The sequence below is a fragment of the Podarcis gaigeae genome, assembly GCF_964106915.1.
Source record: "Podarcis gaigeae genome assembly, chromosome: 4".
Classification (NCBI taxonomy): Eukaryota; Metazoa; Chordata; class Lepidosauria; order Squamata; family Lacertidae; genus Podarcis; species Podarcis gaigeae.
Window position 1 is genome coordinate 14466634 of NC_139677.1, and position 13442 is coordinate 14480075.

Sequence of the window (13442 nt, forward strand, 5' to 3'; positions counted from 1 at the left end):
ACCCAAACACTTCATTTAGCAAGAGTGTATCTAATAAGGAAGGAAGGAAATGATTATGGGAATGATCCAATCTCCATACTGAGCAGTGCATGCCCATTTCTGCATTTGGGATGAACCGAATGGTTGACTAAATAAATAAAATTTTAAAGTATCTGACACTTCCAGAGTAAATAACTGTCCTATAAATCTGGTTTTACTGTGCCAAACTGATATTTTTCCTGGACTTTCATAATGTTCGGGAAAACAGCCATTGCAGCCTCCTGCTCTAAAAGATAAGCTGGCATCTTTTGAGTTGGATCCAAACTAAGGTAGTGTGCTTTAGTCACATTTGTCTTTGTTGGCTTGATTGTTCAAAGTATATCACCTTTTATATGCTATATAAGAATTCAGGTCAGTGATTAAATTCAGTGGGACTAGTTAATTGTGACCCATAAGTCCCATTGATTTCAACTGGACTAATATATACCGTATTTTTCGTTCTATAAGACGCATCAGACCACAAGACGCACCTAGTTTTTGGAGGAGGAAAACAAGAAAAAAAATATTCTGAATCTCAGAAGCCAGAACAGCAAGAGGGATCGCTGCGCAGTGAAATCAGCAATCCCTCTTGCTGTTCTGGCTTCTGGGATAGCTGCGCAGCCTGCATTCGCTCCATAAGATGCACACACATTTCCCCTTGCTTTTTAGGAGGGGAAAAGTGAGTCTTATAGAGCAAAAAATATGGTAACTAACTTTGGACCCAACACTATATCTTGGCTGCTCCCACTGTAACAGTTCTGAATTCTGCTTTACATGCATGAACTATCCATAAGGTTCAGCGTTTTGGATACTTGAGAACAGGGAGTAACATAAATTCTACTCATTATTGATGCAGAGCAGAACTCCGACATATAGTTAGCAGAGTGAAAACTTAAGTTGCAGGATTCCCAAAGAAATAGACCAGAGGCAATTAATATTTCACCCAGCAGAACTTTACTGCTACTTAAGGCAGATAAGCGTAATGGTCACAAATCCAACACATTCAGGATTCGCACTGTACTTAAGAAATCCAGTTGCAGCAGACTTAACTTAAACTTACAATAACTTACAATAAGACTAAAACCTCAACACTAAGCATACTATATACAGAACACTACACCAGAAGGAAAGAGAGATAGAAAGTGAAACTTGGGTTCCTTCTGGCCCTACTTTTATAGTCAGTATGACCTTGACAGAAAGAGAAAACGGAACCAATTTAAGCCCGCTGTACTCAACTTCTCTGAAGGAATAACCCAAACATCATGAACCTTCTGCTTGTTTCTAGGCAGAATAGAAACTTAGGTGTCAGGTAGAAACTTCCAGCTTGCACCAGTTTCTCTCACACACAGAAGCTTCCATAACCCTCTTGAATTAATTAAAATAGGAAAGATCTCTACAATACTTTCTATACCATGAAATGCAAACTGAGAGGGAGGCGGGACTATAACATTTATGCCCTGCTCGTAAACTTCCTAGAAACTTGTCACTGGTTGAGATCAGATTGCTAGATTACATGGAGCCTTGGTTTGATTCCATAGGCTTATAATGCCATTCTCAGAAAAGTAGAAAAGAAGAGCCAATTCACACTTCATCGGCAAGCCTGTTTATTGCGTGTACACCATTGTTTGCAGTGACAAACACAACAAAGTGTAAAAGGGAGCTTATTCAGCATATATGGGGAGCCACAGCCAATTGCTCTCATTTTTTCATCTCCCCATCAGCCTTACCTGCTTTGAAAACACGAGAGTTGATAACAAGGAAAGGAGAGGCAAGGGTACTGAAGGATGAATGTAGGCTTCACTCCAGTTGCAGATGCAGACTGACAGGCTTATCAAAAGGCTTCATAGAAAAAGTGGGTTATGAGAAGGGATTTGAAGGGAGAGAGAGAGAGAGAGAGAGAGAGAGAGAGAGTGAGTGAGTGAGTTGGTGGTCTGGGAGGGACTTGCAGGCATTAACTGTAATAATAAGTAGACATGTAACCTCTATCTGTATCTTACAGAAAACTAGCAGTCATGTACAGCTTGGGGTTGTGCATAATCCTGCATCAAAAATAACTGAAGATAACACTGTCATTGCAAGGGCAATCTTGGCAGCTTTTCTAACGCAGAAAAACGCTAGTCTGAAAAACTTTCTCGGTCGGATTCTAAAAGAGGACACGGCAAGATCTCTCGCTACGGGAACTAAAATCAAGACACTTCTTGTTCCGGTTAGTAGTTTTATACTCCCTTTGCTCTCTTCGCATTTGCTGAACGTACAAGACAGCGAAGTAATTTTAAAGGAGGGCCCTCCTCATTTGATGCCGTTGCACTGTGAATTCAAGGAGAAACTGATTTAAGTGTTTGGAGGTGCTGTTGCCAGGCTGGATTTGACACCCAGTCTCTCTTTGGGGGAGATGTTTTAGCTTTTTCTGACCTGGAAGACATCTTGTTACTTTTCTGTTCTAGGGCATGAATAACGATGCGTTTGAGAAGAAGTACAACACGATAGGTGTCGATGTGATTCAGGCTCACCAGATGTTTTGTCGGGAGGTTCTTAAGCTGCTTCCTGGACAAATGGCTGTTGTTAGTAATGGCAGGGTAAGTAAACAAGTAAACTTGTTTGTAAGACTGACTTCACTTAGCTTATTGAGAAAGCCCAGCCCTTGCTCTTTTTCATCTCACTGGCAACTTCCTATCCACCATTCCAAACCAGCAGTAGGGAACCTCTGGTTGTGGGCCTCATTTGGCACAGAAAGGTCCTAGTTTTACCTGCAAGGTCCTAATCTTCCCCAAACCAGGCCCATATGCCCTACACCTGATGTCATATATAAGGGTTTGCAGGAAGGTATAGATCTGGCTCCTTTCTGTAAGCAGACTCTGCTGAACGGCTGATGGTTGGTGTCTGCAAACCTCTGAGCCTTTACTCACAGTGTTTCATTTCAAATAACCCAAAGGACAGCATTTCTCCTGGTGTCCCAGTTGCATTATTGAAATGTCCTGCAGGGGTTGAGTGAGGTCAGGATTCAGGCTGCTGGCTGGATCCATTTCCCTACCCAAACACATTATACTTGGGCATGGGGTCCTATTTATTTTTATTTATTTATTGAATTTCTATACCACCCTATACCCAGAGGTCTCAGGGCAGTTCGCAGAACAAGCTCAACATAAAAACGACAATATATGTAATCAAAATGAAAACAACAACCTAATAACACCCCCCCCCCACCAAAAAGAGCCACATTTTAAAAAGGCATAGGATGTCAGTCAGATCAACCAAAGGCCTGGTTAAAAAGGAACAATTTTGCGTGGTGCCTGAAGATGTATAATGAAGGCGCCAGGCAAACTTCCCTGGGAAGAGCATTCCACAGACAGGGAGCCACTGCAGAGAAGGCCCCGTTCTCGTGTTCCCACCCTCTGGACCTCTCGAGGAGGAGGCACACAAAGAAGGGCCTGAATGGATCTTCCCCACTCCAGCTAAGCCCTTCATCTGAATGAGTCCATCCGGTCTCAGCACCCAATGGTGTATAAAAAAGGGAAGCTGCTGGCACAGCACCATTTACTTCTGACTTCCTTGCCTCTTCTCAGGGAAGTGATACAATTGTATACTCACCTAGGATTCAGCAGGTCTAAGAAGGTGGTGACCTTGACAGGTCAGCGATCATGTAATAAATGCAGCCACCGTCTACAGTGAGATTCTGAACCAGTTTCGTTGTCCAGAATGGAAATATTTCCATGCCTGAGTGTGGAGTGGGCCTGCACAGAGTATTGGTGAACCACCTAGCTGCCGAGGCAGCACTGTGTGCTCTTGCCTCTGGATCAAGGGATCCTACCCCATGGCTGATGATGCTCCAGCACATTACACTAAAGGCCCAGAAGGGGGCAAGGGGAAAGAAGCACCAATGCCATTGTCACTCTCATTTTGTCATCCAGACACGATATGAAAGAGTGCATGCAAAATGCACAGAATATAACACACAAGTACTTTGAGCTTCACTGGCAGCTAGGCTTGTTCTAGGTGCAGATGCGGGCTTGAAGCCTTGAAAAGCAAAATGTAGCATTCCTCCCCCATCCCCACCAATGTCTTAATTTGTTTGTAACAGATAATAGGGCCTCTACGTGAAAATGAACTGATTGCAGAAGACTTTGACTTGTTGGAGCAAGTAACGCTAAGTAAGGCAACAGCGAAGGTCAAAGCCCTGGTCAAGGAAATGGGTGTTGGCGGTAAACGGTAATATTTCAATTTTTTTATATTAAAATATTTTTGTGGGGTTCTCTTGGATTGTAGCTAGAGCTTTCTTCACTAGCCAAGGCAATGCGACTTTGGACATTCACTCCTTTAGATCTAAATCAATTTGACAGTTTGCATTTGAGTTTTACCGTCTTTTGAAAGCCTTCAGAATGTTATGGTGACACTTCCTGGTATATATTTTAGGGGGTAAATATAGCTGATTGTTTGCCTTGAAGAAAAAAACCTTTTCTTCTTTTCTTTAGCGGCAGTAATTTAGCAATGAAAGTGAGTGCGCTTCTTTCTTCCTTGCCTAAAAGTGATGTCCGCCGAGATATTAACTTTCTCAAGGAGAAGCACAGGTAAAAAACCTCTAAATTGTTGCGTGTTAGTTTTTGCCGCAGTGCATTCGTTGTTGTGAAATCTGTGGGATACGCAAGATGTTTCAATACTTAATGAAACGTTTTCTAGCACTTGATTTATTATGTGTACAGGCAATGAACAATCCACACATATACCCAAGAATAGAACTTGATCTAAAAACTTTGCTATCTAAGACCATAGTTGATTTAATTGTTCAGAGCTGAAAATAAATGTTCTTGATGCTGCTTTTAGCATTCATTTATCTCTGCTGATCAGGCATGTGTGGATAGGCTCACATGGTCAAAACCACAAAGACAGTGCACAGGAATGGGAGGTATCAGCAGAGCCCTGATGTTTGTAGAAGTACATAAAAATTGGTGGTAAAATAGACCTCAAGGGGGACTCTCCCCCCCCCCCCCCCGCAAAAAAATAATCATCAGAGTCCATGAAATGCTGACTATTGGCAGGGGAATTGGATGGGAGGGGGAATGAAGGACAGGATCACAGACTGCGTAAAACACTGAAACAGGAGCACTTCAAACTGAAACATTTTGTTGTGGGTTGCACTTGATGTATTTAATAAAGGTTCTGATAACACATCAGTCAGAACTCCTATGAAGCCGGGCTTTTAGAAATGGATAAACTGCTACATTCTGACATGCCTTAATGACTGGAGTTTGGGGGTTTTCTCTGTTGTTTTGTAATTATTAATTATGTCTGTGGCAACTGAGATTAAGTCCCTTTCTTTAGTTTGTCCCAAATTCTTCAGTTCGGAAACCTGTTTATATTGTGGTTCTGCTTTTAAGTCATATTCTATCACTTCAAGAAATACTTTAAAAGTCTTTTTTCCTGTGTTTTGTAATTGCTTGATGTAAACCTCCACTTGACACAATATTTTTCTCTGGAGGTAGTTCACGCCATCAGCTGTGTGTTATGAAGCAGTGGGATATCTGTTGAACCAGAGCATGCTTTCTAAAAATACAAAAGGGTTATATTATAAAATTCCAGTGTATGCCCTCCCTACAAATCATACTTGCCCTTTTATATACCTTGCTCAACACTGGGTGTGTTTACTCCCCACAGTGTACTAAAGGTAGATCCAGAGCAGAAAAGCGAACCCTTCTTTGACGTTGTTGGCATTGTAGACCCGTTGTCGAGAGAAGCACAGAAGCTGTCACATTTACTGATTGTAAGATCATATTGATTTCTTGTATGCAGTTCCAGCTTTGTGATTTAGTTAAGACCTGTGTAAAAGGCTGGAGAGAGAGAGAGAGAGAGAGAGAGAGAGAGAGAGAGAGAGAGAGAAAACAAACCAGCTTGACCATGAAATTTACTGGGTAACTATGGGCCACTTCTCTCTTTTAAGCTAACCTGCAAAAGATGATTATGTATATATGTACGTTTCCGAGCACAATTCAGAATGTTAGTGCTGACTTTTAAAGCCCTAAATGGCCTCGGTCCTGTATACCTGAAGGCGTGTCTCCACCCCCATTGTTCAGCCCGGGACACTGAGGTCCAGCTCCAAGGGCCTTCTGGTGGTTCCCTTACTTCGAGGAGTGAGGTTACAGGGAACCAGGCTGAGGGTCTTCTTGGCAGTGGTGCCCACCCTGTGGAACACCCTCCCATCAGATGTCAAGGAAATAAACAACTATCTGACTTTTAGAAGACATCTGAAGGCAGCCCTGTTTAGGGAAGTTTTTAATGTTTGATGTTTTATCATGTTTTAAATATTCTGTTGAGATCCACCCAGCGTGGCTGGGGAAACTTCTGTTGCACTTGGGTATGGTGTAAGAACTTGCAAACAAATAAATTTATATGTACGGGAATTACGTTGTTGCCCCATGCAAATTGTTGTGCTTAATTCTGGATAGGGCAAAATCCCACACAAAACAATTTCGTTAATACGAGAATTGTTTCTGTCAGTTTCTTGGTCAGGTTGTCAACATGAAACTGAGGCTGTTTATGAACTGTAGATTCAAGCTGTCAGAGGCGCCTTTGAAAAGGTAAGTAGCACGTGAAAGTTTATTAATGAAATGTGCCCCATAATATGGTTCCCACTTAGAAGTAGTTGCCTTGCCTAATGACTTTACTCATTAGGCACTGAGTATTCCACAATCTTCTGCTAGTCTCATTTATGTTTTCCCACTCTGCTGCCTCTCGATTGCAACTTTCCTTCTCTCCAAATCTTCCTTTCTTTCTTTTTGGAATTACTGTAAGTAATTTTGCAAGTATTGCCACAAATACTTGATCTTCCAGTCCTTTCATGCACCCAGGCATTAACACCCACTTCCTGCTTCTCTGAATTCTTAAATAAATGTGCACATTGGTTGACTGCACTCTGTTAGAAACATGCTTAGCATAAATGCAGCAACTCGTCGCTTGGTGCTGGTGCTTATAAAACATTAGTGGGTATTAATGCAGAAAAATGGTCCTTTAAGCAAAGTATATCCTCATAGAAAGAGCGCTTATAATTGTAATCACTTTATAATTGGAATCGCTTATCGGAGCTCATCATATTACCATTTATTTATCATTTTTGCTGTATTTGCTTTCTGCCGTGTAACCAACAGCCAGGAAGCCCTTTCCTTTTGCCAAAATAATTAGATCATTTGTTACAATATTATGAGTTTTCTGTGACTTGTATTTGCTTTCTCCCAGGCATAAAATGGGTTCTGGGCAGGAAAATTAATCATTGTGTGCCTCATGTTTTTGAAGGGCTTGTTCACTTGCCCTATATAATAGGGCTGTCGCATTCAGCTGGCTAATGCTGGCGTCCTGAGTTGCGTGTTCTGTTTTTCAAAGCGCTGGTAACACCGGCCGCGTTCTTGGCACGTGTTGACAGTGAAGAGAATGTGTTTGTTGAGGGCTCGGCTGGTAATTGTGGCACAGGAATCCGACCTGAGCTAGAAGAACTATAAAGCCTGTGGAAATTAAAAATAAAGAAAGGGTGCAAAAGATCTCCTACACTGTCTTGTCGCGTGTGGATTAGCTGCTTCAAAAATAGCAGCATTTGCGTACTCGGCAATGATGAATGTATAAAATAGGATCAGAGGATTCTAAGGTGTTTTAAAAAAGTTGTTATGCAAACTTTTCAGTTGCATCTTGCCCTTCCTTTCCTGCTCTTTTCCCTTTAACGCTGACATTTGTATCCTTGCTGTAGTTTTTATCGTTTTGTTCTGGAGCCCGAACTTGTTTCAGGGGCTAGTGGTTCCTTTCCTCTTGCACCGGGAGCAAACTTCTTTGAAATGCCAGAATCCCCTCTCCTGACCCTCAACATGATAACTCCAGAAAGCTGGCTGGTTGAAGCGGTGAACAGTTCTTATGACCTTGATAACATTTATTTGAAAGACGTAAGTACTGTTTTCTAAACGTACGCGTAGGAATTGCACAAATGCGTAATTGACAAATTAATAATTCTCCCCTCCCTTTAGAAAAACATTCAGGATTTGTGTTTTCTTTAGGACTTGCAGGCTAAAATTCCTCAAGAAAAATAACATGATAAATGTTTGCCCTGTGTCAGATACATTTAGTTACAATCAGACAGATAAATCAGGTAGATTTAGTGACAAAAGAAGTTTTTTGAATGTGTACTAAACATGTAACCAAGAAGGAGCGGAAGCCATAACTTGATGTGTGGATGTTTTTAAGTAGTGAATTGTTCTATTTTCAAACTTCTTTATAGCATACCTAAGGGTTTGCAGTTGCACTGTACAGTGGTACCTTGGGTTACATACGCTTCAGGTTACAGACTCCGCTAACCCAGAAATATTACCTCGGGTTAAGAACTTTGCTTCAGGATGAGAACAGAAATTGTGCTCCGTTGGCGCAGTGGCAGCAGGAGGCCCCATTAGCTAAAGTGGTGCTTCAGCTTAAGAACAGTTTCAGGTTAAGAACAGACCTCCGGAACGAATTAAGTACTTAACCTGAGGTACCACTGTATGCCTTTACAGTGCAAATTCTGGATCTGTTTTTCTATAGTTCATCATAGACTGTTTTTGAAACACTTGCCTGACAGTATAAGAAGTTTTGTATTGGTGGTAGAATGAGTTGGTGGCAAAAAACCAGGAGTCCTGCTGAGTTACACACATTTATGTATTTTGCCTCTCCTTATATTACAAAGAACATTGCTTTGTTTCCATTATTTTGGCGTGGGTTTATTTTTGCTTAAGGATGAGTTTTTTTGTATTCAATAATTTTGTAAGAGTACTGTAGCTTCCTGGTCCTAACTGTCTAGCCACTAATGGCTAACAAGCTTAGTTATTTGCAAATACTTGGACTAGCTTAGGGCCCCACCAAAATGAAAACGTGACGGATTTTGGATTAATCACTTTTTAGGCAGGGTCCATTTAGGTCTAAAACAATAAAGCTAACATTTTCTATCTGGGAACCCTGAAGAACCTGGAGTCAGCCCTGTTGTGCAATACATTTTTAATATATTTGGACGAAGAGTAGTAAATAAGGAAAGCTACCACTGAAATTTGCTGCGTTGGCATACAGTGCCAAAAAGCAGTAGAGGAATGGCCCTTAGCTCAGTAGTAGAAGATCCATAAAATGAAAACAATAATCAATGTACTGTAGTATAAAATAAATAAGGCAGTATTGGATATGATAAAAATTAAAATTACACTTTTTTCTTACCTGCACTGATGATAGTCATTGTTTGGAGGGCTTTTATCCATTTCCGCAGTCACATAATCAATCAACCAGTAGCTGAACCGGGTTCTACAGTCACAAAAACAAATTAACCAAAAAAGCCTCAAAAACAAAAACGCAAAATAAATAGCAAAAACAAATGCACCAAACTTAATACGTTCCTGAAGTCCATTTGACTTCTGAAATGTTCAGAAATCAAGGTGCAGCTTCTGATTGGTGCAGGCACCTCGGAAACAATAGCTGACAGCCGCATCAAATGTTTGGCTTCTGAAAAACGTTTGAAAACCAGAACACTTTGGGGTTTTCGGCGTTTGGGAACCAAGGCATTTGAGAACCAAGGCACCACTGTATACGGCGGCACCCCATGTTCCTAGCTTCTTAAGAGAAGCAAACTTCCTAAAAGAAGCATGATGAATTCTGGGTAAAAAACTGAATGTCAGTTGAAATTGAGCCTTCTGCGCCGGTCCATAGCCAAAACGTTTGACTATCCATATATGCCTCCCCCTCTCTAATTTCTGGAACTCTAAACCAACAAAATTGTGCATTTTCACAGGTTGAGAGTGTTGTTTCAGCAGAGTATGAGCTGGAGTATTTGTTGCTTGAAGGACATTGTTTTGATGTAGCCACTAGACAGCCAACTCACGGACTGCAGTTCACTTTGGGAACTAGGAAAAATCCTGTTAAAGTTGATACCATTGTGATGGCCAATCTGGTAGGTTCTGGCTAAGCCTGGCGATGGAATACTTTATTTGACAAATGCTTATTATTGGCTACCTAAACACAACTGGCCCATTATTATTTGATTCTTTTATTCTTTTGGGCCCAGAAATGATGGTTAATTATAACGGTACATATGGCTGTTTCAGACAAGCTGAAGATTTTGCATCGGCTTTTGACTTACTACAGCTTAATGTTGCATCTGAACACGAAGAGACTGCTGTTAATCTTAACTATGGTTTATTAAAACAAGCCAACTTCCTAACATGGTTATGTCATGTTTTTGTGAGCTATAGTTAAGTGTGACCACAGTTTAGGATACAGATCCTGCATTGCAGTGGGTCGCCCTTGGTGTCCCTTCAAAATCTACAATTCTGTGATCCTATGACCCAACACCAAACCGTTTAATAAAAAATGGAATGGAAGCTTCTAATCTTCTATTTGTGGTTGCACCAACAGATTTTTTTTTTTAAAGGGGTCAAGGATTTCATCAACTTGAGGTTCCTACAGACTCATTTTACATGCAAATGCAGGGGCAATAGCAGAAAAATGCTGTTTTCAGTTCACTGTCCCATGATATTATGTAGGATGTGGTGCCATGAGTAGAATTTTCCCAGAGGTTCTAAGTCAGGCATGGCCAAACTTGGCCCTCCAGATGTTTTGGGACTACAGTTCCCATCATCCCTGACCACCGGTCCTGTTAGCTAGGGATGATGGGAGTTGTAGTCCCAAAACATCTGGAGGGCCAAGTTTGGCCATGCCTGTTCTAAGTGATCTTTACAGTTCTATTGTATAGCCACATCTATAAAGGGGCTATGATTAATGTTAACACTGGTTTATTTAAAACAAACCAGCTTGATCAACCATAGTTTGAAGTTGGCTTGTTCCTAAAACTATAACCACTGTTTGTCAGATTTAGACAATATGGCTGCAGGCCAACTAAAATAGAAGTGAGCTTCCAAACTCTGCTTCCTAGACTACACTTGGGGGAGATGAACAGGCAAATCTGGGGGCAGGCTAGGCTTTGTAGAACACAGCCGCTGTTTACAAAGAAAGTGTTCTCCCCTCCTGCTTTCAAAGCAATATTTTCATTTTGTTTGGTTTTTTCCCTTTGTAGGGTTATTTTCAGTTGAAAGCAAATCCAGGTGCTTGGATTTTGAGACTACGTGAAGGAAGATCCGAAGAAATCTACCAAATATATAGGTAAGTCATAACATGAAATTTGCTAATGGTGTGGCAGTCGCTGGAATTGCTGCAGAGAAAAATTCAGGCAAAAACACAACTCTGTTCATTCTACTGTTTGCAACAGCACAGTCTGACTAGGTTTTTTGCTCCTTGCATCTTCTGAAGGAATGATGTTCACCAAACTGTCCTGGTTCAAAGAGAAGCCTTTGGAAGAATTCACATTCTTCTCACTTCATCTGAATTGGGAATTTGGCAGTCTTAACAGTACAGTCCCAGGCTACAAGACTTAGGAATGTTACATGATTACAGTGTCTTACTGCAAAAAGGTTTAAAATCACAGGAATAAAAATCCTGTAACGGGTATAAACAGGGAGTTTAACATACTTAGCATCCTTGCTTTTTAAAATAAGGAAAGATAATTTCAGAAACGGGGTAAATTAAAAGAAACAAACATATGCAGATTTGCTTACTCATTTATTTTATGTAGCAGAGTTCAGCTTTTCTTGGTACAGAATTTGGGCTTATTATTTAAAGCACATGCATAACCACCATGCAATTGACAAAGAAGTGCACTAAACCCAATAGAATTTGTTGGAATTAAACAGAACAGTGGGCTGGTTTCTGGATTCACTAAACAATCTGTTATTTTAAAAAGAAATACATTGGTATTCAGGTTACTAACCTCCTCCTTGAAATTATTCTTTTAAAAAAAGCTCCTTTGCTATTTAGACATTTACGGTGACACTATTCATGATGGCGATCATCGTTTTGAAGCAGCTGCACCTGTAAACCAGAATTTCTTATGCAGTGTAGCTATGGATGACGCCAGATCTAAATTTGGCATCTCTCAAGTGACAAGATTTCAGTCTAATTATTATGATTCATTTGCAGTTCAATCCAGTGCTTCTCTATTTATAGTGCTGCCAGGCACTGCAGGGCTTGGATCAGGAACCCTGCAGGTCAGAGACAGGTTTGCTACTGCCTGCACCATTTGGGCTACTGAACTCCACAAATGCTGGTGATCTGGGAATATTTGACAAATGAAGCAGAACTCTTTCAAACAATGGCTTCAGCTGAGAGGGTCGATGGTTATCAAAGATTTCTGTGTTTGAGGGGGGTTTACAATAACATTTAAAAATTAAAGTGCTCATTCTTTAAATTGATATCCCTGCATATGTAAATTTGTTCCTTATTATTGTCCTGGATCTTAGGCAAGTCAATTGGCACTTTTGTAAAAATAAAAATCAACAGCTTTTGGGGTTTCCTGGTTTATACTTTGTGAAATATGGCAACCCTATTATTGTTGTTTAAATCTTGACCCTGTCTATTCATAGCTTTTTATTGTTTTGTACATTTGTACTAGAAGAGTAGGATAAAAATGCTCTAATAATGAAAGACGGTAAATATGTGTCTACTCAGAAGTAAGTTCCACTGTGTTCAGTGGGTCTTACTTTCAGGTAATTGTATGAAGGATTGCTGGCTTGGAAAATAAAATAAAGCAATAAACTGGGGTTTCTGGAATCCAGATTCTGAGCAATTTATCTTAAAGCTGGGTAGGTTTCCTGAAATATGTGTTGATATTACATTAATCAAGAGACGTGGGTGGTGTTGTGTTTCATCTCTCACTTCGGCCCCAAGCTTTTTAATGGATTTTTAAAATAAGTGAACCTGCCATTGTTTAAAAGATGTTTAAAAATAAGCGAACCCTTTGACAGTGATGCTCTGTAGTCAAGCAACGCTCCTTCCCAAAAGTAATGCAGCTCTCTTAAGCTCAATGTTATAAATGATTGAACGTTTAAAAAGTGGTAAGATTTTAGAAGGAGATACCATATTGTTGTTCTCAAATTGAAGGCTGTACAAATAATATGAATTCATGAATTAAATTCATGGGTGGGGGGGTATTTTTGTCTCCTTTTGTCACCACACCCGGGACCCCGGCTGCAGCTGATGACATGGGTGTTTACCTTCAGTGCTGTTTGTCAAACTGATCATTTTGCACTGACATTTGACTACAAAATAACACCAGGATCTTAGGTCGTTTGGACATTTGAGTCCTTTCTATTCTCTCCCGTTGCTGTCTGTGAGGCAAGGAGTCATTATGCCTAAAGGTTGTGGGGACTTCCATCTATTAGAGACCCAAGAACTACATCAAATATGTATTACAGGAATATAGTAAACAGATACAATAGAAAGAGCCACAACTTTGGCTTGTGCATTCCCTCCTATCCTTGTCATAGCCACAAGGAGGACTTTCCATTTTTACTTAACCACAGCTTGTTGCATTGTCTCAACAAAGAAATTAT

General features: G+C 40.5%; 1 protein-coding gene across 4 annotated transcripts in view; it reads left to right on the forward strand.

Moving 5' to 3' along the window:
- UGGT2 (UDP-glucose glycoprotein glucosyltransferase 2) overlaps positions 1-13442 on the forward strand; it is a 77327-nt gene that overhangs the window by 50193 nt on the left and 13692 nt on the right. For all 4 annotated transcript variants that reach the window (XR_014563382.1, XR_014563383.1, XM_083735197.1 and 1 more), the window contains 9 exons: positions 2018-2224; positions 2463-2594; positions 4097-4224; positions 4488-4583; positions 5668-5773; positions 6508-6587; positions 7745-7934; positions 9791-9949; positions 11072-11157. Coding sequence is in view for 2 of the 4 variants with exons in the window: in XM_083735197.1 (XP_083591323.1) it covers positions 2018-2224; positions 2463-2594; positions 4097-4224; positions 4488-4583; positions 5668-5773; positions 6508-6587; positions 7745-7934; positions 9791-9949; positions 11072-11157 (1184 nt within the window). In the remaining 2 variants the exon portion in view is untranslated. The remainder of the gene's footprint in view (positions 1-2017; positions 2225-2462; positions 2595-4096; positions 4225-4487; positions 4584-5667; positions 5774-6507; positions 6588-7744; positions 7935-9790; positions 9950-11071; positions 11158-13442) is intronic.